The 25,680-nt window shown below is 37.3% G+C and overlaps 1 protein-coding gene across 1 annotated transcript in view; it reads left to right on the top strand.

The window, feature by feature from the left end:
* Positions 1 to 25,680, top strand: part of nbeab (neurobeachin b) — a 426,194-nt gene that overhangs the window by 187,037 nt on the left and 213,477 nt on the right. The window contains 9 exon segments of the mRNA XM_046863205.1: positions 2,150 to 2,342; positions 4,229 to 5,176; positions 13,658 to 13,875; positions 14,366 to 14,519; positions 14,727 to 14,735; positions 19,244 to 19,424; positions 19,927 to 20,042; positions 21,842 to 21,949; positions 23,448 to 23,616. Coding sequence (XP_046719161.1) covers positions 2,150 to 2,342; positions 4,229 to 5,176; positions 13,658 to 13,875; positions 14,366 to 14,519; positions 14,727 to 14,735; positions 19,244 to 19,424; positions 19,927 to 20,042; positions 21,842 to 21,949; positions 23,448 to 23,616 — 2,096 coding nt within the window.

Below are 25,680 nucleotides of genomic sequence, written 5' to 3'. Positions count from 1 at the left end.
GACAATTTTGAAGGCTATTATCATGACACATCATCATTCTCATCTGTAAAATTCGAGTCAGAAATGATGCTCCAAGATTTTCCAAGACTCTGATGGTTCCCTTCCAGCACCTCTGTGCTTCCCAAGTGTCCAAACCACCTGACAGTTACATGATTTATCATTTAAGGCTGTAAGCTTTTAATTTTTTTCCCCCCTTGCATTATTTTTATTTATTCAATTCTTCACTCAGTAATCGATTTGCTTTTTAAATATAGTTAAGTACAATATTTCAAACAAAACACACTTAAGTAAAAGTAAAATCAGATTTTTAAAAAGTAGAAGTACACAATTTACTGCACAATTATAGTAACATGAGTAAATGTAATTCGTTACTTCACCACTGGTAACCGGGTAATAAAACAATTTCATCAAGACTAAAGGTCAACCGATTAATCGGGCTGATTTTTGCCATTTTTTATTAATTTGCTGATCGATTTTAATCTATTAATTGGCAGATTGTACTGCAAATCAGGCTGATTATTAGGTTGAACAAACCACTTCCTTACCAGCAGGAGGCAGTACTCTGTATTCAGCATTCAAACAGGGAAACCGGAAGAGCTGGAACTGTAAATATATAAAGCAAGCAGCGTTTCCACCTGCCACAGTCATTACTAATAAGCTCGTGTTGCAAAGACAAGAGCAGGAATGATAACAAGTGTTATCCGTTATCCGTGTGCTCATTCGCTAAGCTAATTAGCTAATCAGCTTGGTGTGTCCTGTGTGTTAAGTTTTTATCATCCGTTCTTAATCAAGCCTTATATATTTCATTGGTTGAATGTGAGCAACTTTTTGGAACTGTATTTGTTTTAGTGTGCCTATAGCTGTAGTTTAGGCTACAGGTAGGCTCAGGAACAAAATCTTGGTAACAAGTGCACTGATTAGAGGGTATTGTGTTGTTCAATAAATGCTTAATTCAAACAAATTCATATATCACGTCTTATTATTTTAAAATTTATTTTCTTACTTCTCCCATTAGGGGGCGCCACAGCAGCTCATCCGTTTCCACACCCCTTGTCCTCTACATCTGCCTCTTTCATACCAACTACCTGCATGTCTTCCCTCACCACATCCATAAACCTCCTCTTTTCCTCCCTCCTGGTGGCTCCATCCTCAGCATTCTCCTACCGATATACCCCATGTTCTTCCTCTGCACATGACATAAAGGGGGAAAAAAAGAAAAACATATTAGACAAAAAAAATCACCATCATATATCGGCCATCGGCTGCCCTGATGTCTAAATATTGAGAACTACCCATATCGGTCGACCTCTAGTCAAGACCCTGTAAAGTGCAAGAGACCTTCTTTAAAAGTTTTCCAATTTTATAAAGATGAAACCACCCAAAGAATCCATTGGAACCATCACAGTTTTACCAGGATTATTTCGCTTCAGACTTTAACATTCGGAACTATTAGCCAGTATTTATTTTGAGCCAATTGATGTTCCATAAAGTGTGACGGCAGAATCTAGGCACCACGTTGTCAATTTATAATTTGTTTTTAAGTATTAAAAAATCTAGAAGTGTTCAAAAGCTAATGAACACTTAAAGAACCCGGTCGAATCCTCCTATAATTGTAAGTTGCATCAGAAATTATGCTCCAAGACTTTCCAAGGCTCTGATGGTTCCCTTCCAGCACCTCTGTGCTTCTCAAGAGTGTCCTCACAAACCACCTGTCAGTTACATGACAAATCATTTACCGCTGCAAGCTTATGATGTGGATGACTGAGATTTTATCGACTTGCAGTGGCCTAGACGTTCCAACTGAAACATCTATTCTGGCACACTGAAATTTCTTATTTAGGTTTTGTGTGACCATTTTAAGATTGTGGATCTACCACACAAACAGTGATGATGGGATTAGAATGCTAAATCATTCATCTTTTCAATTACGCACGAAAAACCATCACACTAATGGATTCTATTCATTTTATTTGTGGAGCACTTTTAACAGTGGGTTTTACCTCCAACAGCTTTACAGAGATAATGTGGTTATAGAAGAATGTACAGGTTTGTTCTTAATAATTGTCTGTTTTTCAAACAGAACTCGTCCAGAAAGCAGTCATGTGTCCATGTGAAATGCTGAAGCTTTCTCTATGTGTTTTTGTGATAGGTGTCTGCTTCAGTGCTCTGTGTGGCAGGATTGGATGTTCTCACTGGGATACATCAACCCAAAAAACTCTGAGGAGCAGAAGATTACTGAGATGGTCTACAACATCTTCCGTATCCTGCTGTACCACGCCATTAAGCACGAATGGGGTGGATGGCGCGTTTGGGTGGACACCCTCTCCATAGCCCACTCCAAAGTAACTCATTATTTTTTATTATGGCTTTAAACTAAGTTTGCACCCTCTGCTGGATGGAAAGGTTATTGCACATAAGACATTGTCTATGGTAACTGACAGAGTAATAAAATATTCTACATATTTTAAGTTCAAGTAAAGTTACCAGACAAAATGTCTAATTAAGGAAAAGCTGATTTTAAATTTAATTGAGTTACTTTTTTAACAGCAGGGGTGTGGTGTAGTTCAAAGGGTATATGAATCTCAAACTAGTTGTTTTTAATTAAAGGAACAATTTTACAAATTAAGGTAAATAAATAAATAAATACTACAGTCCATGGTAAAGTCTAATGTGAGTTATGGACTTTAGCAGCAGATGAGAGAAAAAGCAAAATTAGAATTCAACCACACATCAAACTTCTTCGTTTACCGCATTGACGAATTAAATCGCTTTGATTGGACACGACGTTCTCAACAAAATTGTGCGATTGGTTATACAGTAATGCACAAATCTAATGCAACATCAGCAGATCTACTCTAAAATATAACACTGCATATTAGCATATCACACTTAAATCGTGAAACTGGTAATAGAGCTAGCTTAGTGGCGCAGTAACAATTTTCCTGCTAGTTTTCATTTCCAACCTTGGTGCTAAACAACATTAGCCATGCCACACAGTGATGCAATGCAACATTTCAATAATTATGCAAAATAATATTATTGGTTTACTTCAACATGCCTGCAAAGATTTGATGTGGAATTCTTATAAGCTGCCAGTCAGGTTGCTTTGGGAAAACACTGCTTACACTGCATGGTCAGGGGATTTCATAAGAATCTGAGGGCTGCATCACTGCTGTCTGTCTTGTCCGTCTCCATTTTAGCATTTCAATCAGTCGATCAATCAATGATTTCAGTGCAGTAGTTTCCAGGGTGCGATTTTTTTCCCCTTGTATTACTTTTATTTACAGTAACGGATATTATTTTAAATGTACTTAAGTATAATATTTCAAACAAAAGTAAAATTAACATTAAAAAAACTACAGATACACAAAGATGCATTAAAAACTACTCAATTACAGTAACGCAAAACCCTTTAAAGTGCAAAACAGTGACTCTCTTAAAGAGTTTTAAGGCATAGCCAATTTTATAAAGATTAAATCACCTAAGGCCGTTTAGCATTTTTGGCCCAATATACAAGTTTCCTATTGTCACCCGCCCATGGCTCCACCTTCCCACCAGAATGCTTTTCCCCCAGACCATACAAATCGTTCGCATCCTTTTATGAAAAAGGTTAAACACATTTAATAATTATTGCAAAATTGCCTAAATTCAAGTTTGTACACATATACTGTAAATTTAACTTCAACAGACAAACAGGTAAATAATTTAAATGAGTGAGGGTGGTGACAGCAGGGGGCGCTCACTAGTTTGCCTATACCTAGACACTGTGCTGAAACCTTCCAAAGAAACCATAACAGACTTATCAGGATTGTTTTGCTACAGAGTTTAATATTCAAAGCTACTGGCCAGAATGTTTAAGTGATGGTAAGTGATCTCCAATTGGATGGTCCATAAAGTGTGAAGGCAGAATCTGGGCAGTACTTTGTTGCTTTATTTATTAATGTGTATTGTAATGTATTTATAATATGTTGTTGTTGTTGTTGTTGTTGTTATTATCATTATTATCATATTATTCATCATTCAAGTAATATAAAATCTAGAAGTGTTAAACATCTAAGGAAGTGTTAAGACTTAAGGAACCCTGTTAAATCCTCCAATAATTGCGAGTTGCTTTAAAGAGTGTCTAATAAATAAATTAATGATCCAATTATAATGTATGTATAATTAAGTCTAATTTTTCATTAAATGATTAACTTCCACTTGATGTTGCACTTTTCCCGACTACCAGGTGACATACGAAGCCCATAAGGAGTACTTAGCCAAGATGTATGAGGAATATCAGCGCCAGGAGGAGGAAAATATTAAAAAGGGAAAGAAAGGTCTAGTCAGTACTATTTCTGGCCTGTCTGCCCAAGCCTCTGCCATCAAAGGTACCCTCGAGCTTGATGACCATTCTCAAACACAGACCCCTGAGAGTGAGGTGGACGACTCGGAGACCACCGAACCCGCACGCAGCCTTCTCTTGGAAGCCAAAGGAACCAACATGGACAACACAGTGTCGGGTGTGCAGGTGGAAGTTCATGACCTGCTTGTGGACATCAAAGCTGAGAAAGTAGAGGCCACAGAGGTGAAACTGGATGACATGGAGACGCTGGGAGTCACAGAGAGTGGGAGTCTGGTAGAGGTTGATTCTCTCCTGGACAATGTCTACTCAGCTGCTGTAGAGAAGCTGAACAACAATGTGAACAATGTCTTGGTTTCCAAATCGAACTTGGATGACAAGACCACAGGCCCTCTGATCAATCTAGCTGAGGATAAAGACGCTGTCCCTAGTGGCAGCACGTTTCTGTTTGCTTCAGTGGGCACTGGTGCATCTGAGAACCTTCTGCCCAAAATTGCACCATCGGAACCTTTGCCTCTTGCAAGCGGCCACCATCAGGTTCGCACCAGTACCAGTGACTTGGGTTTGTTGGCTCACATGACTAGTGGATCAGAAGTAAGCTCCACAACTCTTGAGGACTGCTTGCAACTCCAGGCTGATTTAGGGACTTTTAATTCCTCATGTCAGGGAGAAAGCTTTGCTAAGAACCTTGAGCAGGGTGCGGCATTAGCTCCTGAGGTAGAAGCTTCTGGAGGAAAGAGCAATGCAGATGCCACCGGGACCATCTCAGAGACAGAGAGGACTGATGACAAGGAGAAGGAGATCAGGAAGATCCAGACGACTGCAACCACTCAGGTGAGTATACAGTTAAAACGGTTTACTAGTGAGCACAAATATAATTGTAGATCTGACTTCTTCTCTGGTTTCCTGTGGTTTGGGCTAGAGAGCCATGCGCCTCTCTAAAAGACTCTTTGCTTAATCAACTCAGTTTATGTGTCAAATACTGACTTCAAAATTCACGTTAATGGTTGTGGCGAGTTTGAGTCAGGAGATCCTTCCATCATTTATTCCTATATAAATGTTCTGCTTGCTGTTGAACTGATGCTGAACTGTATGTTGGTGATCAGTAGATACACCAAGCGCCAATCAAATCAAGTTTTGTTCCACTTGTAAATAATAAGGAATGACTGATTTTGGCACAATGTAGTTAAGTAAAGTAAGATGTGTGACTTTGAAATGTGGTGAAGTTAAAGTATTTTCAAATGGAAATACTTCAGTAAAGTACAGACATGTGAAAAAACCTACTTAAGTACAGTAACAAATTACATTTACTTCATCACCGTCCACTCTTGTGTCAGACATGAAGAGTGAATGGTAGAATGGGGATGTGGAGGTGGTGAGTGTGAGAAGTTCATAGATATTTCTAGAAAGTTATTTACAGTTTTCTTTTAGGTGCTTTGGAGCGTTTCTCGAATTATCCCTAATACAGTAAATGCATTTCTCAAAACAATTTGTACAAACAGAACAATGAATTTCTTGCAAAAGTCTGAACCTTTCTCAAAATTCTTAGTTTATCTCTCAAAAGTAAATATTTGTGTCGATGAACATCTCATTTCCATCAGAATGAAATGTCCCTTCGTTATTGTTCACAAACACGCATTAAAATGTTTAGTCGTGTTCTCAGTATGATGCACAGTTTCAGGAATTCTTGATTTAAACTACGGTTTGGATCACAGAGATTAAAAATGCACAAAAACTTCTTTCTCTTTGGCGTCTTTGAATTTCAGCAGCACAAATTCATTGATTTGATTGGATATTTGATTTATATTGATCACAAGACACCAGGCAGGATTCACACTTTTACTGTGCAAGTGTTCGTTCGTTTCTTGGTTGTTCGTCCATTTTCAGAATGTATAATTCTGTGTTTTGCTCCGTGTGTATTCACTCTCCAACTGAAAATTCAGATTTTCGAGATTCACCTTTGACCTGTTTTAGAGAACTGATTGATTATTGGTTGATCTGATGCCGTTCACTCGCCTTCATTAGTGACATTCAAGATTCATCTGCACAATTCTTTAATTCAACACATTTACAAAAAAAAAAAGTTTAATAGAAATGTTAGATGACAGATGATGACAACTGGTTTAACCATTATGCATTCAATGACGTATACAATGAACTTATGCTTAGATGTTTCGGCGGTTAAAACTATTCAGGTGAAACCAGTATAATATATTTTGATCAACATGACAAACGACTGATAATGTAGAAACAGCAGACACTCGTACACAATCCATTAAATGATGTACAAAAGCATTCGCAATTTGATCCAAACAACAAGAAATGTTTTTATGATGAGCACAAATGACTAAATGATGTGGAGGTTGAACAAGTAGTTTTGAGAATTTTATTTCTTCTAGTTGCTTTGGAGCAGAAATGCTCCAAAGCAACTGAGAAAAAAACAGTAAAACAAAGTGTCAGACCACATCTTTCTCCTAAACGTTAGCCATTTCACTTCATGGAATAATATGTGCTTTTATCAGATATATCAGCTCCCATAACATTTAATTGGTGGTTTCACACATGCTAATTAGCAGTTTTCTGGAGGATTTTTTTCCCCAAAATCAGGCTCTAAGGCTAGGTGGTTTGTATCATTTGCTAAAAATATTGCTGCTCTTTCTATTGCATAGCCAGTGGAAAAGGTCAACCATCTCTCTCTCTCTCTCTCTCTCTCTCTCTCTCTCTCTCTCTCTCTCTTAAAGAAACAACTTTAACAGAATGGGTGTGGAGGTTATGAAGTGATTTTCAGCTTCGTTTATTTGGTTTTGACCTATTTTTACATGGTCCTGCCAGGCGTTTTTGCTGGTCTTTCTTCATCTCTTTAAGATGCCTGGTTTCCAATTTTGTGTTTTCAAGGTTCCAAATGTGGTTTCACTGTGATGAACTTAACAGAGGTGATGGCTGTTTCAGACTTAAATAAAGAGTGAACAAGCATAGAAGAACAAGAAAGCCAAGGCTAAGAAAGTCGAGGTCAGAGATAAAGCTGGATGACATGGAGATGTTGGGAGTGGGCAACGACAAATCAGCAAGCCGAACTTGGGCCATGTTTTCACTTATACGTTTTCATGAAACGTTTGAAGATGCTTTTTGAAAAATGCTCTCCAAAGTGGATACATTTGAAAACTGCATTTTTGCGTTGCAGTGTGGACTATGAAAACGTAGGCTTTCGAAATCGATGACACATTTTAAACCATTGCCGCGTCAGTTGGAAAGCGAATAAACGCCAGGCGGAAATGATGCAGGTCGAAGTGTCAAATAATTTGCACATGTAGTACAGGAACGTAACCATTTTCAGACGTTGCAGAGTGGACATGGAGCGTTTTTACACGAAAATGTATCCGGATTAGTGTAGAATTCAGGCCCTCTGATCAGTCTAGCTGAGGACAAAAATGCTGACTCTAGTAGCAACACTTTGCTGTTTGCTTCAGTGTGCACTGGTGCATCTGAGAACCATCTGCCCAAAATTGCACCCTTGGGAACTTTGCCTTTTGCGAATGGGCATCAGGTTTTCAACAGCACGGACAAAATAGCAATTGCAAACAGAGCAAAAACTGATAGGATCAATAGAGAAATCAATAGAATCTAGTAAAAGCGTGACTGTATAAAAGCAAGCAAAGCGGTAATCAAGCCAAAATAAACAAAATCAACAGGCAAAAGGGTAAAAGGTGTTTGAACTGTAGGCAGAAAGCAGAAACTGGACGTAGCGAAGAAACTGTATAATAACAGTGTATATACACTACAGCTAATAATGCTGGTTTAAAACAAGTTTAATGCTCTGTTTAAAACAAGAGTGATTGGGAGAGGTGAGGGGCAGTGGGTGTGGCTGTAAACTGGGCTCATTGTCAAAGTAATTGCTCACCTGCCATTACTTGTGATGTCAGCATATTGCCCACCTTTACAAGGTGTTAATAGCACACAGCTGATATCAATTTTATTTATCTGGGTAAAATCACCCCAATGCACCAAATTAATAAAAAGTTCTTGACTGATCATCTTACTTCGGCATCATTCTTGCTGGAGATTGGTTATAAATGCTAGTAAATAGTCTGCAGGTATCAGGTTAGTTTTAGAAATTTATAAATGTAGTTATGAAATGTTTATTCAGAATGTATGATATTTTCAGGAACTGTTGTCTACTATAAAATGTCCTTATTTTTATTATTATTTTTTAAATGCTTTTGAGCAATCTTCTATATTTTCACCCTTTATATCCTATTATAAAATTACATTTCTAACAAATAGATATATGTCTGAAAGCATTTAAGTTCTGAGGTGTTCACAACGAATCCTCTCCCACTCTCCCATCATTTAAAACACGTTAATCATCTAATCATATATATTTTTAATTGTTTTTATTTAGTATTGTTTTACAATGCACAGTTTTATAGAAAGCAAACCAAGACAAAATGTTTAATCGTTCCTTTGTCTTTGTCATTCCCCTGATGTCACATGCCTTCGTATTTATTTTCCAACATGCTCTATTGAAGAAAACTGTCACAAATTGCATTATGTACAAAAGAAAACAAAACTCAATTCTTTCATTCATATTGTAATGAATGTCGGCTCATTAATAATCTGAAGATCTGAATGTCAGTGAAATGGCTACAGGCTACATGAGTTCATTGCATGTCCATGGATTTGTGATCTTTACAATTGGAAATTTCTCCACTGGAGTATGAAGAAGAAAGAAAATCAAGGCATGTAACATATAATTCTGAAATAACAGTGCATTTAAATATCAGAAACCTTCTGTGATGAAACATAGATTGTCCTACATGTAAAGTCTCAGGACTTTCTGAGTTATTTACATTGTTAAATACAATCCTTCCAGGTTCATATACGATTCAGAAAGTCTTTTTCAAATATGGTCCTTCATGACATCATGAATTCCTTGAATGCGCACTTCTCCCGGAACAGGGCTCCCACAGTAACCAGAGCAAGAGCCACGCCTATCACCGTGCTCCATTCGGTTATGGAAGTTGTCCAAAGGAAAACCTTGTTTTATACTTTCCATATAGACATGTCCTGCTGTAGTCGTTGTCGCTGCTGTTGTTCTTGGTGTTCAATTTCAGACTCGGACCCGATTCTGGATCATGGCTGTATCTGACTGTTAGCCAGAGTTCAATTTTGACTTTAAGCTTTTGTTCCTGTTATTCATAGCGATGTTGCAGTTTGCAGATGATCGCTATGCAAAAGCTGCCCATACCTGTGACTCTTCAGCTCCGCCCACCGCACGCCTCCAGGAAAGAATCGTAATCGTTATCTTTCCTTTAAAAATCTGATCAAATTATAGACTCTTCAGAAATACATGTATGAAGGATGCAGTACTACTCTATAGGTACTCAATATTGACATAAGTTTGGCCATAACATTATGACCACCTGTTAAAAATAGCGTTGGTCCCCTTTTGCAAAAATTTAGCATTAACAGCATTAACTTCTCCAGCAAGTTTTGTCAGCCTTCGCCGCCCATGACCCTGTCGTTGGTTCACCACTGTTCCTTCCTTGGATCACTTTTAATCGATACTGACCAATGCAGACCAGGAACATCCCACAAGAGCTGCAGTTTTGGAGATACTCTGACCCAGTCGTCTAGACATCACAATTCATCAAACTCGAATCCTTCCTGCTTCTAAGACATTATTTATGAGGACAAAATGAACACTTGCTGCCTAATATTTCCCACCCACTAACAGGTACCTTGACGAAGGGATACAGAGTAGTTTCAAAAGTACTAAATGCAGTGAATTCAATTAGTTCAGCAGGCTGAGTGAGTGTTTCTCCACCCTGCTCCACATGTAACTCAAAGTGAAACATACAGAACCAGCGCTATGCCAAGTGGCTGCCTTTCCTTACCCATCTTCTTTTTTTACTTCTTTGTTTATATATAGAATTATATTTATAGGTTACACTATTTTCTTTTTTATGGTTGATGTCTATAAAGCTACATGATGACTAGATTGAACCTTCACTGTATCTGCTATGAAATGACATTTAGACTTTTTCCATCAGGCGTTTGCTGTGAACATTGCACTAATACTTTTAACACCATGATGACCGACTTTGTAGCTCGGTAAACTTACCCTGTCAAAACATTTAAAAAATATTTTCCTAGATCTTAAATTAGACGACCCAAATATTAAATATTCATCTTTGCCATGTCATGTCACATCAGCTTTGTGACTGGGAGTACACCGAGTTAGAAAATCACAAACCTGCACAAAAACAAAAAGTGTCATAACACAATCTTGTATCATTATAAAATATGACACTTAATAGAAGACGTTTTTATAGCAATTGGATCTTGCTTAAGCAGGTAAATATATCTTTAATTATGTCTAGTGTCTGTCTATCTATCTATCTGTCTGTCTGTCTGTCTGTCTGTCTGTCTGTCTGTCTGTCTATCTATCTATCTATCTATCTATCTATCTATCTATCTATCTATCTATCTATCTATCTATCTATCTATCTATCTATCTATCTATCTATCTATCAACACATACACACATTGCTTAATAGCTATGACTTTGTATTGTTTGTATGAAGCAAACTCGATAAAAAGGCAAAAACACACTTAAATTGGACAGTGAATGCCTTGAGGAAAGTTTTGTGGATATAAAAGTCCAAATTTGTCATTTTTTTGGCTCTAACAGAAGAACTGAGAAACAGGAGTAAAGATGTTATCAGACTGCTTCACACCCACAGTCAAACATGGAGGTGGAAGCTTAATGGTTTGGGTTTGTTTTGGAGCAGGGAATGTTGGACTTATTTTGGACCAACATGGCAACTATTCCATACTTATTGGAACCAACATCACCATAGAACAAGGCAATGAGCTGAAGCGTATGTCCAAACTCAGCATTACTTTGAGAACAAACAAACGTCTGCACCTAAATCCCAAATAACTGCTCTGGGATGAACTGCATCACAAGAAAAAAATCTCCAACTAGTGAACACCTTTGGCAAGGGAGGATTTTTCACTGAAAATAAAGTATATATATATATATATATATATATATATATATATATATATATATATATATATATATATATATATAGGTTGGGTGTGTGTGTCTGCCAAATTTCATATAAATCCTTAGTATTGCTTGAGGAAAGATTCATGCAATGATTAATAATGTGTTACAGAGGCCCAGTCAGTAATTAAGTAACTTACCAATTTATCTTTTTGTTCTGATCATTTGACATAATTTGAAAAGAGCGAATTGAAGCAGTGCTTCAGTAAAAAATGCCATATTCAATGCACTCACTTGGCGGAAACCATAAAAACCGGCTATAATATTGTAAAACTTCTGATTACTATAATCAGCATGATTGCAGCAATTTACTTTAATCAAAATGGTTGCAATAAACTCCTGTTATTTTCAAAGGAGCCTGATTTTACATTTACATAGAAGGAAAAGGAGAAAATAAATAAGAATGAGTTCCGTCATATTGTCCAGTGCGTTTTAATACTGTGAAGCTTGTAATGCTACATGGAAATATTCATTCTAACAAACATGATAGGAAACATACACTGATCAGCAGTGTATTAAAACCTACACCTGGCCTGTAGTGTGTAGCATTGTGCAGCCCTGACCACTTTAGGCATGGACTTTACACGACCTGTGAAGGTGTGTTGTGGTATCTGGCACCAAGATGTTAGCAGCAGAAGCTTCAAGTCATATAAGGTGGAAACTCAATGGATTGGACTTGTTTGTTCAGAACATTTCACAAATACTTAATCGAATAGAGGTCTGGGAAATTTAGAAGCCGAATGAACACCTTGACCTTGTAATGTTCATTAAAGCCCTCCAGAACAATCCAATGCAGGTCATTATTCTGCAGAAAGAGGCCAATGCTTTTAGGAAAGACTGCCATGAAAGCATGCACTTTGCCTGCAATAATGTTTAGGTAGGTGGTGGGTGTCAAATAAGCCTTCACATGAATGCCTGGATTGTATGGACACAAGGTTTCCCAGGAGAACTTTCTCCAGAGCATTACCTCTGCTAGATTGCCTTCTCCTTATAGTGCATTTTGGTGGCATCTCTTGTTCAGTTGTCAGCATGGTGTAAAAGAAAATGTGATTTATGCTCCATGGTCCAGTTCTCACAACAAATCAACCGTAATATATTCAATTTATTGTCAGGTGTCTTTCAAACTAGATAATGAATGCTCCACACTTCACCTTTAAGTGGTGGTTGTTATGTGATGTTATGGTAGATCAATGTAGACTGAAAAAGAACTGCATCAAACTGCCCACCAGCAGTAGTGCATTATATTACCAAATAAATATAAACACCGATTAGGCATAACATCATGACCACCTGCCTAATATTGTGTTGGTCCCCTTTTACTGCTAAAACAGTCCTGACCTGTCGAACATTAACAGCATGAACTTCTCAGTAGTTTGAGCTACAGGAGCTCGTCTGTTGGATCAGACCACACGGACCAGCCTGAGCTTCGGCTGCTTATCACCCTGTCGCCGGTTCACCACTGTTCCTCCTCGGAGCACTTTTGATAGATACTGAGCACTGCAGACTGGGAACATCCCACAAGAGCTGCAGTTTTGAAGATACTCTGATCCAGTCGTCTAGACGTCACAATTTGGCCCCTTTCAAACTCGCTATAATCCTTACGCTCACCCATTTTTCTTGCTTCTAACACGTCAACTTTTAGGAAACAAAATGTTCACTTGCTGGCTAATAATCTCACACCCACTAACAGGTGCCATGGTGAAGAGATAATCAGTGGTCTTCACTTCACCGCTCATAATGTTATAAAGTTATGTGTGATCAGTGTGCATACGTAGAATATGGCACATCTCAGTTAATTTATAATATGGTAATCCTATGCCTTAAAAATAACCTATTCTGCTGGGGATGGTTTCACATGCACATTCTAAAGATCTATGAAGTTATTGAGCAATTCAGGATGGATTTGGACTGTTATTACTATCAACTGTCTACTACAATGGTTTAGATCCACAAGATGCATTTAAGCTCCTATCACTGCATACCTTAACACGATGGAACTGTAAGTAATGGACATTCGGTGCTGAGGATGAGGTGGATGGTTCCTTTTAAGTCTGGTTCCTCTTACGTTTCTTCCTCATGCCATCTCAGGGAGTTTTTCCTTGCTATAGCCACCACTGGCTTGCTCATTAGTTTCAAAATTGTTTTATAACCGCTTTACATTTGTAATGCTGCTTAGAGACAATGTCCATTGCGCTAAACAAATAAAAATCAATAAAATTGAATTTGTTTTTGTGTGTTCCTAGGATGTCCATGGCAGAGCTGGTACATTGATGGACAGAGACGTGAGGGTGGACCTCAGCTTCAGGGCCATGCCCATGAGCGAAGAGCAGCGGCGTCAGTTCAGCCCGGGTCCCCGCACCACCATGTTCCGCATCCCAGAGTTCAAATGGTCGCCGATGCACCAGCGCTTACTCACTGATCTGCTCTTCGCTCTCGAGGCTGATTTGCACGTCTGGAGGAGGTCAGCATCCATTTTCTTAAATATGCAGCATGTTTATTAAAGTGGAGTAGAATTCTGAATTGATTGGGATTTGGAGTTTGGCATTTGGAAAATGGGTCCCTGTCAGAAATGGTAGTTGTTTCTTCACTACTGCCTTTCAGAATGTTCTTCTTCTTCTTCTTCTTCTTCTTCTTTCCAAAAATGCATACCAATTATCAAGACAGCCCAGCTCAATTTAAAATTGATGACAGGTTCTAGGTAATAATAAGATCATCACATTGCCTTTTGTACCACATCTATTCTTTTAATCCAGGAAAAGGCAGGTTCCTTACAGGTTCCTTAAGGGATCTTTTGGATAAAAATGGCTTGTGTCTTCCTGAAAACCTTCTGATACGATACAATTTGTTGTAGTTTAGTTGTATACTTAAACATAAGAACTTTAATGTTCCTTTCAGAGGGATATCTAGAATGCAACATTGTCTTGTCTGTCTTTTGTCTCTCTCATATCCAGCCACTCAACCAAGTCAGTCATGGACTTCGTGAACAGCAACGAGAACATCATATTTGTGCACAACACTATTCACCTCATTTCACAGATGGTGGACAACATCATCATCGCCTGTGGCGGGATCCTCCCTCTGCTCTCAGCTGCCACGTCGCCGTCTGTAAGTGCCTCTGGTGCCATCTTGTGGTGCACATACTGCATTACAGCTCTTGTGTCTCTTGTGTCTACTATTGGGTTCTTGGCTTTAATAGTTAAGGTTCTACTGTAATGCTGGCCTTCATCTGTTTGTGATAAAATGTTAATTATTGTGCCTTATGGGTAATTCTGGGTTTGCTTCTGATTTCTTTTGCATTTCTCGGGCATGCAGAATTCTAAGGTCAGTACCACATGCATGTCATTATCTCCATTTGTAAAATAATATACATCAAAGCTTCTGTTTCCTGTAACAGTCATAGTAACAGTAATAGATGCAGCTAGTGACCTGTTCAATGAGTAAATTAATATTCATTAGTTTTTATTTCTTTTTTTTTTCTGAATTAATTTTACAGATATTCATACATATAATTCATTAGTCTGCTTGTTTTGGGATTAAACCAGTTCAAAGGGACAAAGCAGCCAATTTTTTCTCTCGACTCTACAGCGAGCTTTGTGTATGGATTTATTATTTATTATTATTTATTCATTATAAAACAATTTTTCACTCCTAGACAAAAGATGCCTTTTTTTGTCCCTTTGTTTTGTAGCTGTTTTGCATAACTTTTATATAGAACTGTTATATCTAGAAAGGTGCAATTGAACTTTACTTTATGAACAAAAAATAAATAAAAATAGCAACAAAATAACTATTGAAAATCTTATCAAGGTTTATTTAGGTGTCTTAAACCTTTTCAAAGTGAAATTGAATATATAACAGATGAAGCCTGCACCTCAGTGACAGTGTAAGATGCAGTAAAGTACTGGTTGCTTTTTATTCTTAAGCCGTGGTGAGAAATGTTTAATATTCCTGTGCTGCATTCGCTTACAGATTTATTACGCAGTTGATAGAGAGGTCAAGTGTCCTGGGCACAATCACTCGCCAGCCATATTGTGTTTGGTGTGTGTGTGTGTGTGTTGAATGTGTACGCTCCTGAGTGTTCATTCTGAAGTGTTTTTCCATTAAAGAGGTTTTACAAAGAAAAGTGGCATGAAGTAATCACACACACACACACACACACACACATATATATATATATATATATATATATATATATATATATATATATATATATATATATATATATATATATATAAGATGAGATAAACCTTTATACGTCCCACAGTGGGGAAGTTTCTTTGTTACAGCAGCAAAGAAAAAAAAATTAATAAATGCAAATATATAAAAGAATAAACAATATAAAAGAATAGACATATAGTATAGTACAAATAAGGAAGAAAGTACGTATTACAGGTAGTATTTCACACAGGTAGTATTATTACACAGTTATATATATATATACACACACACACACACACACACACACACACACACACACACTACTATTTCCAAAAGTATTGGGTCACCTGGTCATTATGTGATTTTTGAGCATTGTAATCACATTTAGTTCACTTTTATAATTCCCTCCTCTTTTCTGGGAAGATTTTTCCACTAGATTTTGGAGTGTGCTTATGGATATTTGTGTTCATCAGCCACAAGGGAGTTATGAAAGGCAGGTACTGATGTAGTTAAGTTGACCTGGGATGCAGCCAGTGTTCCAATTCATCCCAAATGTGTTCAGTAGGGTTGAGATCAGAACTCTATAGCAGGTCACTCAAGATCTTCCTCTCCAGAGCATGTAAACCAGATCTTTAAAGAGCTCACTTTGTGCACAGGGGCATTGCCATGCTGGAACAGATTTGGGTTTCCAAGTTCAAGTGAATGCAAAATGTTGTTATCGCGCATCTAAAGACGTCATGTACAATTGTGGTAACAGATTAGAAAAGAACCACATATAGCAGAAAAGGTCAGGTGTCCCAATACTTTTGCAAATCTATCTATCTATCTATCTATCTATCTATCTATCTATCTATCTATCTATCTATCTATCTATCTATCTATCTATCTATCTATCTATCTATCTATCTATCTATCTATCTATCTATCTATCTATCTAGTTCTGGTTTCTAATTGTGTTGCATGTTTGTCACACTTTAATGTTTCAGATCATCAAACTAATGTAAATATTAGTAAAAGATACACAAGTGAACACAAAATCTAAAACTACATGGCCCTGTGTGAAAAAGTGTTTGCCCCCTAAACCTAATAACTGGTTGGGCCACCCTGAGCAGCAACAACTGCAATCATGCGTTTGCAAAAACTTGCAATGAGTCTGTTACAGAATTGTGGTCCACTCATCTCTGCAGAATTGTTGTTATTCAGCCACATAGGACGGTTTGAGCATGAACCGCCTTTTTAAGGTCATGTCACAGCATCTCAATAGGATTCAGGTCAGGATTTTGACTGGGCCACTCCAAAGTCTTCATTTTGTTTTTCTATAGCCATTCAGAGGTGGACTTGCTGGTGTATTTTGGATCATTGTCCTTCAGCTTGAGGTCACGAACAGATGGCCGGACATTCTCCTTAAGGATTTTTTGGTACACAGCAGAATTCATGGTTTCATTTATCACAGCAAGTCTTCCAGGTCCTGAAGCAGTAAATCAGCCCCAGACCATCACACTACCACCACCATATTTTACTGTTGGTTTGATGTTCTTTTTCTGAAATGCGGTGTTATTTCATTGCAGATGTAATGGGACACACCTTCCAAAAAGTTCAGAGTACTTTCCCAAAAGTCTTGGGGATCATCAAGATGTTTTCTGGCAAAACTGAGATGTTCTTTTTGCTCAGCAGCAGTTTCATCTTAAAAAATCTGCCATGCAGACCATTTTGCCAGTCTCTTTCTTATAGTGGAGTCATAAACACTGATCTTAACTGAGGCAAGTGAGGCCTGCAGTTCTTTGGATGTTGTTGTGGGGTCTTTTGTGACCTCTTGGATGAGTCATCGCTGAGCTCTTGGGGTAATTTTGGTCGGTCGGCCACTCCTGGGAAGGTTCTCCACTGTTCCATGTTTTTGCTATTTGTGAATAATGGCTCTCACTGTGGTTTGCTGGAGTCCCAAAGATGTAGAAGTGTCTTTATAACCTTTTCCAGACTGATAGATCTCAATTACTTTCTTTCTCAGTTGTTTATGAATTTCTTTGGATCTCGGCATGATGTCTAGCTTCTGAGGATCTTTTGGTCTACTTCACTTTGTCAGGCAGGTCCTATTTAAGAGATTTCTTGATTGTGAACAGGTGTGGCAGTAATCAGGCCTGGGTGTGGCGAGAGAAATTGAAATTTGAAATTGAACACTTTTTCACACAGAGCCATGTAGTTTTGGATTTTGTTTTCTCTCAATAATGAAAACCTTTATTTAAAAACTGAATGTTGTGTTTACTTGTGTTATCTTTTACTAATAATTAAATTAGTTTGATGATCTGAAACATTAATACATTACTGTATATATATAATTATTTTAGTTTTATATATATATATATTCAGTATAAAAGATGTACAGTATATAAGGTGTATATAGAGATACAGTATACACGATGGGTCAAATAAGTATTTGATACACTGTCAATTTTTCACGTTTTCCCACTTACAAAGAATTGTGGCTGTGAGAAACAGAAACAAACAAAAAAAATCCAGGAAATCACATTGTATGATTTTTAAATAATTAATTTAAAAGAGTTTTGTGAATAAACAGTTTTGTGAATAAACAGCTGTGCAGGCTTAAGAAATCCACTTATCATTGAGCCTAATCGAAAAAAGCTGGAGCAAAGAAAGAAGGTTACTTGGTCTGATGAGTTCCTGTTCCAGCATGAACCATGTTCCAGCATGATGGGTGCATCAGGGTAAGAAGAGAGGTGGATGAACTGATGCACCCATCATGCCTAGTGCCTACTGGACAAGCCTGTGGGGGCAGTGCTGTAATCTGGGGTTGCTGCAGTTAGTCAGGTCTCAGTTCAGCAAAGTTATATGCCCAAAGAATGAGGTCAGCTGACTATACTGAATATACTTAAATACCAGGTTATTCCATCAACAGATTTTTTTCTTCCCTAATGGCACGGGCATATTCTGAGATGACAATGCCAGGATTCATCAGGCTCAAATTGTGAAAGAGTGGTTCTCTGTCATTTCCACACATGGATTAGCCAGACCTCAACCCCATTTAGGACCTTTGGGATGTGCTGGAGAAGACTTTGTAGCCGTCTGACTCTCCCGTTATCAATTCAAGATCTTGGTGAAAAATGACTGTACTGCAGCTCTGGAGGGGAATAAATGTTAAGACATTGCAGACGCTTATCAAAACAATGCCACAGCAAATGCTTGTTGTAATCAAAGCTAAAGGTGGTCCATTATATATACAATAATCCCCCGCTTTACCACAGTTTGAATCTCGCCCCCTCCTGGTTTATCGCGGAATTGCATTTCCTACATAACTAAATTCCTAGGCAAAATGTTGAATTAATGACATTTATTAATAATCATATAATTATTAATTATAAAATGAAGTCAAATGTAAATACAGTACAGTACTGTATACATAAAGTAGCATTTTTGGGGTGGCGTCTGTTTGTCACGGGTGTTTTTTGAACGTATCCACGCAGAATTGTATACGGTTTAATTGTACCAGAGTCATACTGATGTTGGAAGTTTGTACTTTTGAAGAAAGTATAAAAATTAAATGTCATATTGTACAAAGTGCTGAATAATCAGCCCAACGTCTTTAGTTGGTGTATAGGGTTTTTTACTGCCTTTTATGTGTGTTTGTGTGTGTGTATGTGTACATTTGTGTTTACCAGGCGGAATTCGAAGGGATCGAGGCCACACAGGGGATGTCATCAGAGACAGCTTTGACCTTCCTGACACGCCTCATGTCCATGGTGGACGTGTTGGTGTTCGGCAGTTCGCTCAACTTCAGTGAGATCGAGGCTGAGAAGAACATGTCCTCTGGAGGACTGATGCGCCAGTGTCTCCGACTTGGTCAGTGTGTGTGTGTGTGAGTGTGTATGAAAGAAAGCGAGTGCAAGAGAAAGATCATAGAGGACATGTATGTTCTCTACAAACCCGGACATTTTTTTGACTCTTTAAACAAAAAAAGCAACATTTCTATCTGTTTTGTTTCTAGAACGATGCGTTATATAATGTTTTATTCATGCCTCAGACTCGGCCTGTTATTTTTCAATGCTTATTCTGTTCGTTGTCAGAACGCATTCATCACACACACTCTCACACACACTCTTTGTCTTTCTTTCTTCCTTAGTTTCTCTCTCAGTATGTCTTTAGTGTCTTTAGTGTATTAGATTTACTGCTGTTTCCTCCCTAAAGCTTGTACAAGTTTATATGCAGTGCTGCATCACAGGCTACAAAACTGACATAGCAATCATGATTACCACGATGTGAGTATAAATATCACCTCTCTCTCTCTCTCTCTCTCTCTCTCTCTCTCTCTCTCTCTCTCTCTCTCTTTCTCTCTCTCTTTCAGTGTGCTGCATGGCTGTGAGGAGTTGCTTAGAGTGCAGACAGCGTCACCGGGACAGGGCAATGAAGGCCTCTGTGTCCAGTGTCAAAACTCTGGAAAGCATGCAGACTTCCAGCAAGGTGTCCTCTCTCTCTCTCTCTCTCTCTCTCTCTCTCTCTCTCTCTCTCTCTTTCTCTCTCTCTCTCTCTCTCTCTCTCTTTCTTTCTCTCTCTCTCTCTCTCTCTCTTTCTTTCTCTCTCTCTCTCTCTCTCTCTTTCTTTCTCTCTCTCTCTCTCTCTCTCTCTCTCTCTCTTTCTCTCTTTCTCTCTATCTCTCTCTCTCTCTCTCTCTCTCTCTCTCTCTCTCTCTCTCTCTCTCTCTCTCTCTCTCTCTCTCTCTCTCTCTCTCCCTCTTTCTCTCTCTTACTCCTCTCTCTTTCTATTTCTCTTTCTCTCTCTCTCTCTTTCGTTTCATTGAATCTCAGTCTATATAAGACTGGAGTTTAAAAAATCAGACTGGGGTCTTATTAATTGACATCCAGCCATAACACAGGCACTATTCGATTCTATTCATTTTATTTTATTTACTTACTATTATATTACCTTTAATAATAATATTACATTTGTCATAGCAATTAATATTATATTTAATTATACTGCATATTGCTGTGTTCTATATTCTATAGGTTCTATAGTACCCAATAATATATTATTAGTTCTACGTCACAGCAATCATTGAGTCATACTGCTTATTGTCTTTTATTCTATTATTGCTCTATTCTATTCTATTCTATTCTATTCTATTCTATTCTATTCTATTCTATTCTATTCTATTCTATTCTATTCTATGGGGGAAGTGGCAGCTCAGTGGCTAAGGTGCTGGGTTACTGATCAGAACCAGAAGGTCGGGGGTTCAAGCCCCAGCATCGCCAAGCTGCCACTCTTGGGCCATGGAGCAAGGCCCTTAACCCTCTGTGCTCCAGGGCTGCCATATCATGGCTGACCCTGCACTCTAACCTCAGCTTCTTAACAAGCTGTAATGTATATGGGACAAATAAAAGCTATTCTGTTCTATTCTTTTACTATACACATACTATTTTAGTGCCTCTTAGTATTAAATAAAGTTATCAGTGTCATAGCAATTTCTATTATATTCACTTATTCTGCATATTGTTTTGTTCTATTCTTAATAATAATAATAATAATAATAATATATATATATATATATATATATATATATATATATATATATATATATATATATATATATATATATATATATACAGTACAGACCAAAAGTTGGACACACCTTCTCATTCAAAGAGTTTTCTTTATTTTCATGACTATGAAAATTGTAGATTCACACTGAAGGCATCAAAACTATGAATTAACACATGTGGAATTATATATGGAATTATATACATAACAAAAGTGTGAAACAACTGAAAATTTCATATTGTAGGTTCTTCAAAGTAGCCACCTTTTGCTTTGATTACTGCTTTGCACACTCTTGGCATTCTCTTGATGCCTACTTTGAAGAACCTACAATATGACATATTTTCAGTTCACTTTTTTGTTATGTATATAATTCCATATATAATTCCACGTGTTAATTCATAGTTTTGTTGCCTTCAGTGTGAATCTACAATTTTATATATATATATATATATATATATATATATATATATATATATATATATATATATATATATATATATATATATTATTATTTTCTATGCAATTTGCATTATAATATTTTTTCTGCTTATTGCTCTATTCTATTCTCCTTTATCGTTTATCTATCGTTCCTCCAAATTCATTCAGGAAGCAATCGCCTGACACAGTTTACTTGTTGCTATTTATAGCCTCAGTGTGTTAATGAAAGTTCACTGTAGTGAGATGAAGTGTGTTGACACGCATATTTTTTTTATCCGTTCCAGACTTGTGTTGAGAATTTTCCCAGCAACATTTCTCCCATTAAGGACCTGGATCATCTCCTGCAGGATGTGGACATCAACCGCCTGCGTGCCGTTGTCTTCCGAGATGTCGTAAGCGATTCTTCAGCAACAGAAACCCTCATTATATTATGAGTTCTCTTATAAAGTGTGTGGTTCTACAAAACTGCAATAATAATAAAAACAAAAATCTATAAATATCTACTCAACTCAATATTTATTCAACCATTTTTTTTACATTTCTGTGGGTTAACAAAAAATCCTTTTTTCATGACTGCCTCAGTCTCAGATCTGATTTATATACTGTAGGCAGACACACATTTGCCTGAGAAAAACAAAGTACAGAATCCACTGTTTATGAAAATAAATATAAATGAATGGCAAATGCACCAAAAACGTACTGTACTGTATTAACATTTTACTTCCTTTTAGAATTATAATTATATTTGTATTAATAATCTTTATTATTTATACATAAAACTCTATATATACCCTATAAGTTATAAGTCTATGGTGCTTTCCACCAAAGACCCGGAAAATCAGCCAAACAAATGTGGCGAATGCAATTCAGCGATAAACCAGAGAGGGCGCCAGATTCCAATCGCGGTACAGCGGGTGATTATTGTATCAGTAAAAATTTCAAAATTGAAAGTGTTATTATCAATTAATAAATAAATAAAAATGGAGCAGGGAAGCTCTAACTGAATACTTTCCACAGGTAGACCGGGTGTCACGAACCGGCAGTAAAACAAGGTGTTGTTTATTGATCTTGAATAGGCACAACACAATAGAGTAAGAAACGACAATACAGGAAACGATAACTGAGTCGTGCTTTACTCGAAGCGTAGCTAGGAGCATGGGCAACTCAGGCGGTTGTAAAAAGAGTAGGTAGCCTGGACGATGGGATGGGGATCCATGGTACGTAAACTGTAGATCGGACGGTGAGTGAAGGGGAAAGGGACCTTATAAAAGAGACGAGCTTCTGATCCAACAGACGAGCTTCTGTAGTTTAAACTACTGAAGAAGTTCATGCTGTTAATGCTCGATGGGTCAGAATTGGTTTAGGGGACCAACACGATATTAGATCAGTGGTCATAATGTTATGCCTGGTCAGTTTACATTATAAATTATATGGAGAAACACTTATGGTGACCTGATAAGATTTGTATGTGCTTTTAAGCAACCCATTACATATTTAGTCAACATTTGCTGTTATAATTCCTTTACATTTCTGGGAAGATGCTCTAGATTTTGGATCACCGATAGTGATGTAGGTGAGGTGATATATATATATATATATATATATATATATATATATATATATATATATATATATATATATATATTATATATATATATATATATTATATATTATATATATGATTATATATATATATATATATATATATATATATATATATATATATATATATATATATATATATATATATATATAATTAATACAAAATTCCATCGTCTTTGAGTTATTTGTTACATCTTTGAACTTTCCAGCAGCTTTGGCCCTTAATGAAACTTGACTTGCGTTGTTTCTCTGCAGTCTTTGCATGATGAGTTGCGATGTGTTTTGCAGGATGATGGGAAGCAGGCGCAGTTCCTGGCCCTGGCTGTGGTCTACTTCATCTCCGTCCTCATGGTGTCCAAGTACCGCGACATTTTGGAGCCACAGCGCGAGACGACGAGGGTCATCAGCCAGTTAGGAAGGAGCATTCGCCAGGAAATCAACTCTCCAACAAGCACAGGTGTCACTGCTCCTCATCGTCACTATCATCATCATCATCATCATCATCATCTTTACCATCGTTGTGTTCTGTTATTTTTATTATTAGTATGGGAGAGATCTTTTCTATACAGCATCTACGCACAAAGGCAAAGACAAACTTTATTCATGCTATCTGTAACAATGAAAGCGAAGACTTATTGTTAGCGTGCATGAGGTTCATTTAAAGGATAATGCAAACAGACAAAAGGACAATATAGCAACATCAAGGCAGTTAGCAAGACTTCGCAAATTTGGAGTAAAAAGATGTGAATGATAGAAATTTGAAGGAAACTACACCCTCTGCTGGTGGGAAAGGATATCATTTTTATTAACTGTGACTCAGTCTCAGTGACCCTAAATAATCTGAACTCATCTTTTTTCTTAGCTTGATAAGTTTTCTTTTTCTATTACTCTTAGCGCTAGTATGCTACGTTATGGAGAAGCTAGACTCACTCGGATGTTCATTACCACCAAGCTTAATCACTGAGCAGGAAATCCATGTCTGTTATTTCCTAAAATTTAGACTTCTAGATTATTATGGCGTATGAAATCGAGATAGAGAGTCAGTCACACTTTAGCTAAAAAGCTGGAATTTGAATGGCTTATCGAATAATTTTTTGAGACGAGTTGAGCTTTAAAGAATATGATGAAAATGAGAGGTGGAGAGAAGAAGGAATGAGCCAGAGGGAGCAAAAAAAGATAGAATGTGACACAGGGTTATATGGAGAGAAAAATGGACAAAGCCAGCCCAGAAAATGGTATTGCTATTTCCACCGCTGACTGTCAGTGTCCATTAGGACGGCAATACCACAGAGGAGAATGGGATCATACAGGCTGCTGCACCACCTCAGAAATTTACAGCAAAAAAATAAATAAATAAATAAACAAATCTAGACACTAGGCAGCAGACAGCTATCTGAGCCTAGGATGGCATCTAGACATTATTCTTAGCATCATAAGTTTTCATTAACCTCATTAGCAATGCATGAATATTCATCAGGATAGCAGGTTGTTTGGAAAACAGCTGGGTGTGAATTCGTCAAGTGTTTCCATCTGCCCACATTTTTCTGTTTACACTCCAGGAATGAGTTTTTTTAACATTAATAATTTACAACACTGATTTCAAAAACCTGCAACAAAAAGTACTTTATTATAAACAGTGTTAAAATATTATACTGAGAATCAGGAAAGTGCTAAGCTTAATGGTTGAGGCCTTGGGCTTTGTATCTGAGGGTCTTGAGTTTAAAACCCAGACGCAAGTTGCAACTTCTGGGCCCCTGAAAAAGGCCCCTAACCCCATAGCCGCTTAATTGTATGAATGAGCTGTAAATGTAATTTTTTTTGCTTCGATATGGTCAAATGAAAAATTATTAGAGGAATATTGGAAAAGGTGTGTGTGTGTGTGTGTGTGTGTGTGTGTGTGTGTGTGTGTGTGAAACAGTAGACAGTAGAGGTTGTTTTCACTGGTTCAAATATATCTGAAGGAAAAATTATAAACACGGCCTATGAAACACTGTTTTTATGTTTTTTTTGAGAGACACCTGGATGTTCATTTTGTTTCTATGCAACAAACTAAGTAAAATAATGACGTGAAAATTGACTTTGATCAAACAAATATATAAATACATCACTATACAGATGTTCCACTTTATTTTCTTTGGAAAAATCCCTCCTTTAGCATGAATAAAAGCTTCACACACTCTCGGCATCTGGACAGTTTGTTTCTCCAAACATTCAGCTGAAATATTTTGCTGTGCCTCTTGTAAAACTTGCCAAAGGTCTTCTTTACTAGCGATTTTTTTACTTTCTTGTGATCCAGTTCATCCCAGAGTAGTTCAATTGACACACACACACACACACACACACACACACACACACACACACACACACATAGGATCTCTCTATTTTTAAACAATCTCTCCTCTCTCTCTTTTTTCACTGCAACAGAGTATATTCATTAGTAAAACAGGTGTTTGATTCTGACTCTTTTTTTTTTCTGGATCAGACCTCTATTCACAAACCAGCATTCGACCACAACGAATGC

The sequence above is a fragment of the Silurus meridionalis genome, chromosome 12 (assembly GCF_014805685.1).
Source record: "Silurus meridionalis isolate SWU-2019-XX chromosome 12, ASM1480568v1, whole genome shotgun sequence".
Classification (NCBI taxonomy): Eukaryota; Metazoa; Chordata; class Actinopteri; order Siluriformes; family Siluridae; genus Silurus; species Silurus meridionalis.
This window is presented reverse-complemented; position numbering and strand designations above follow the sequence as displayed.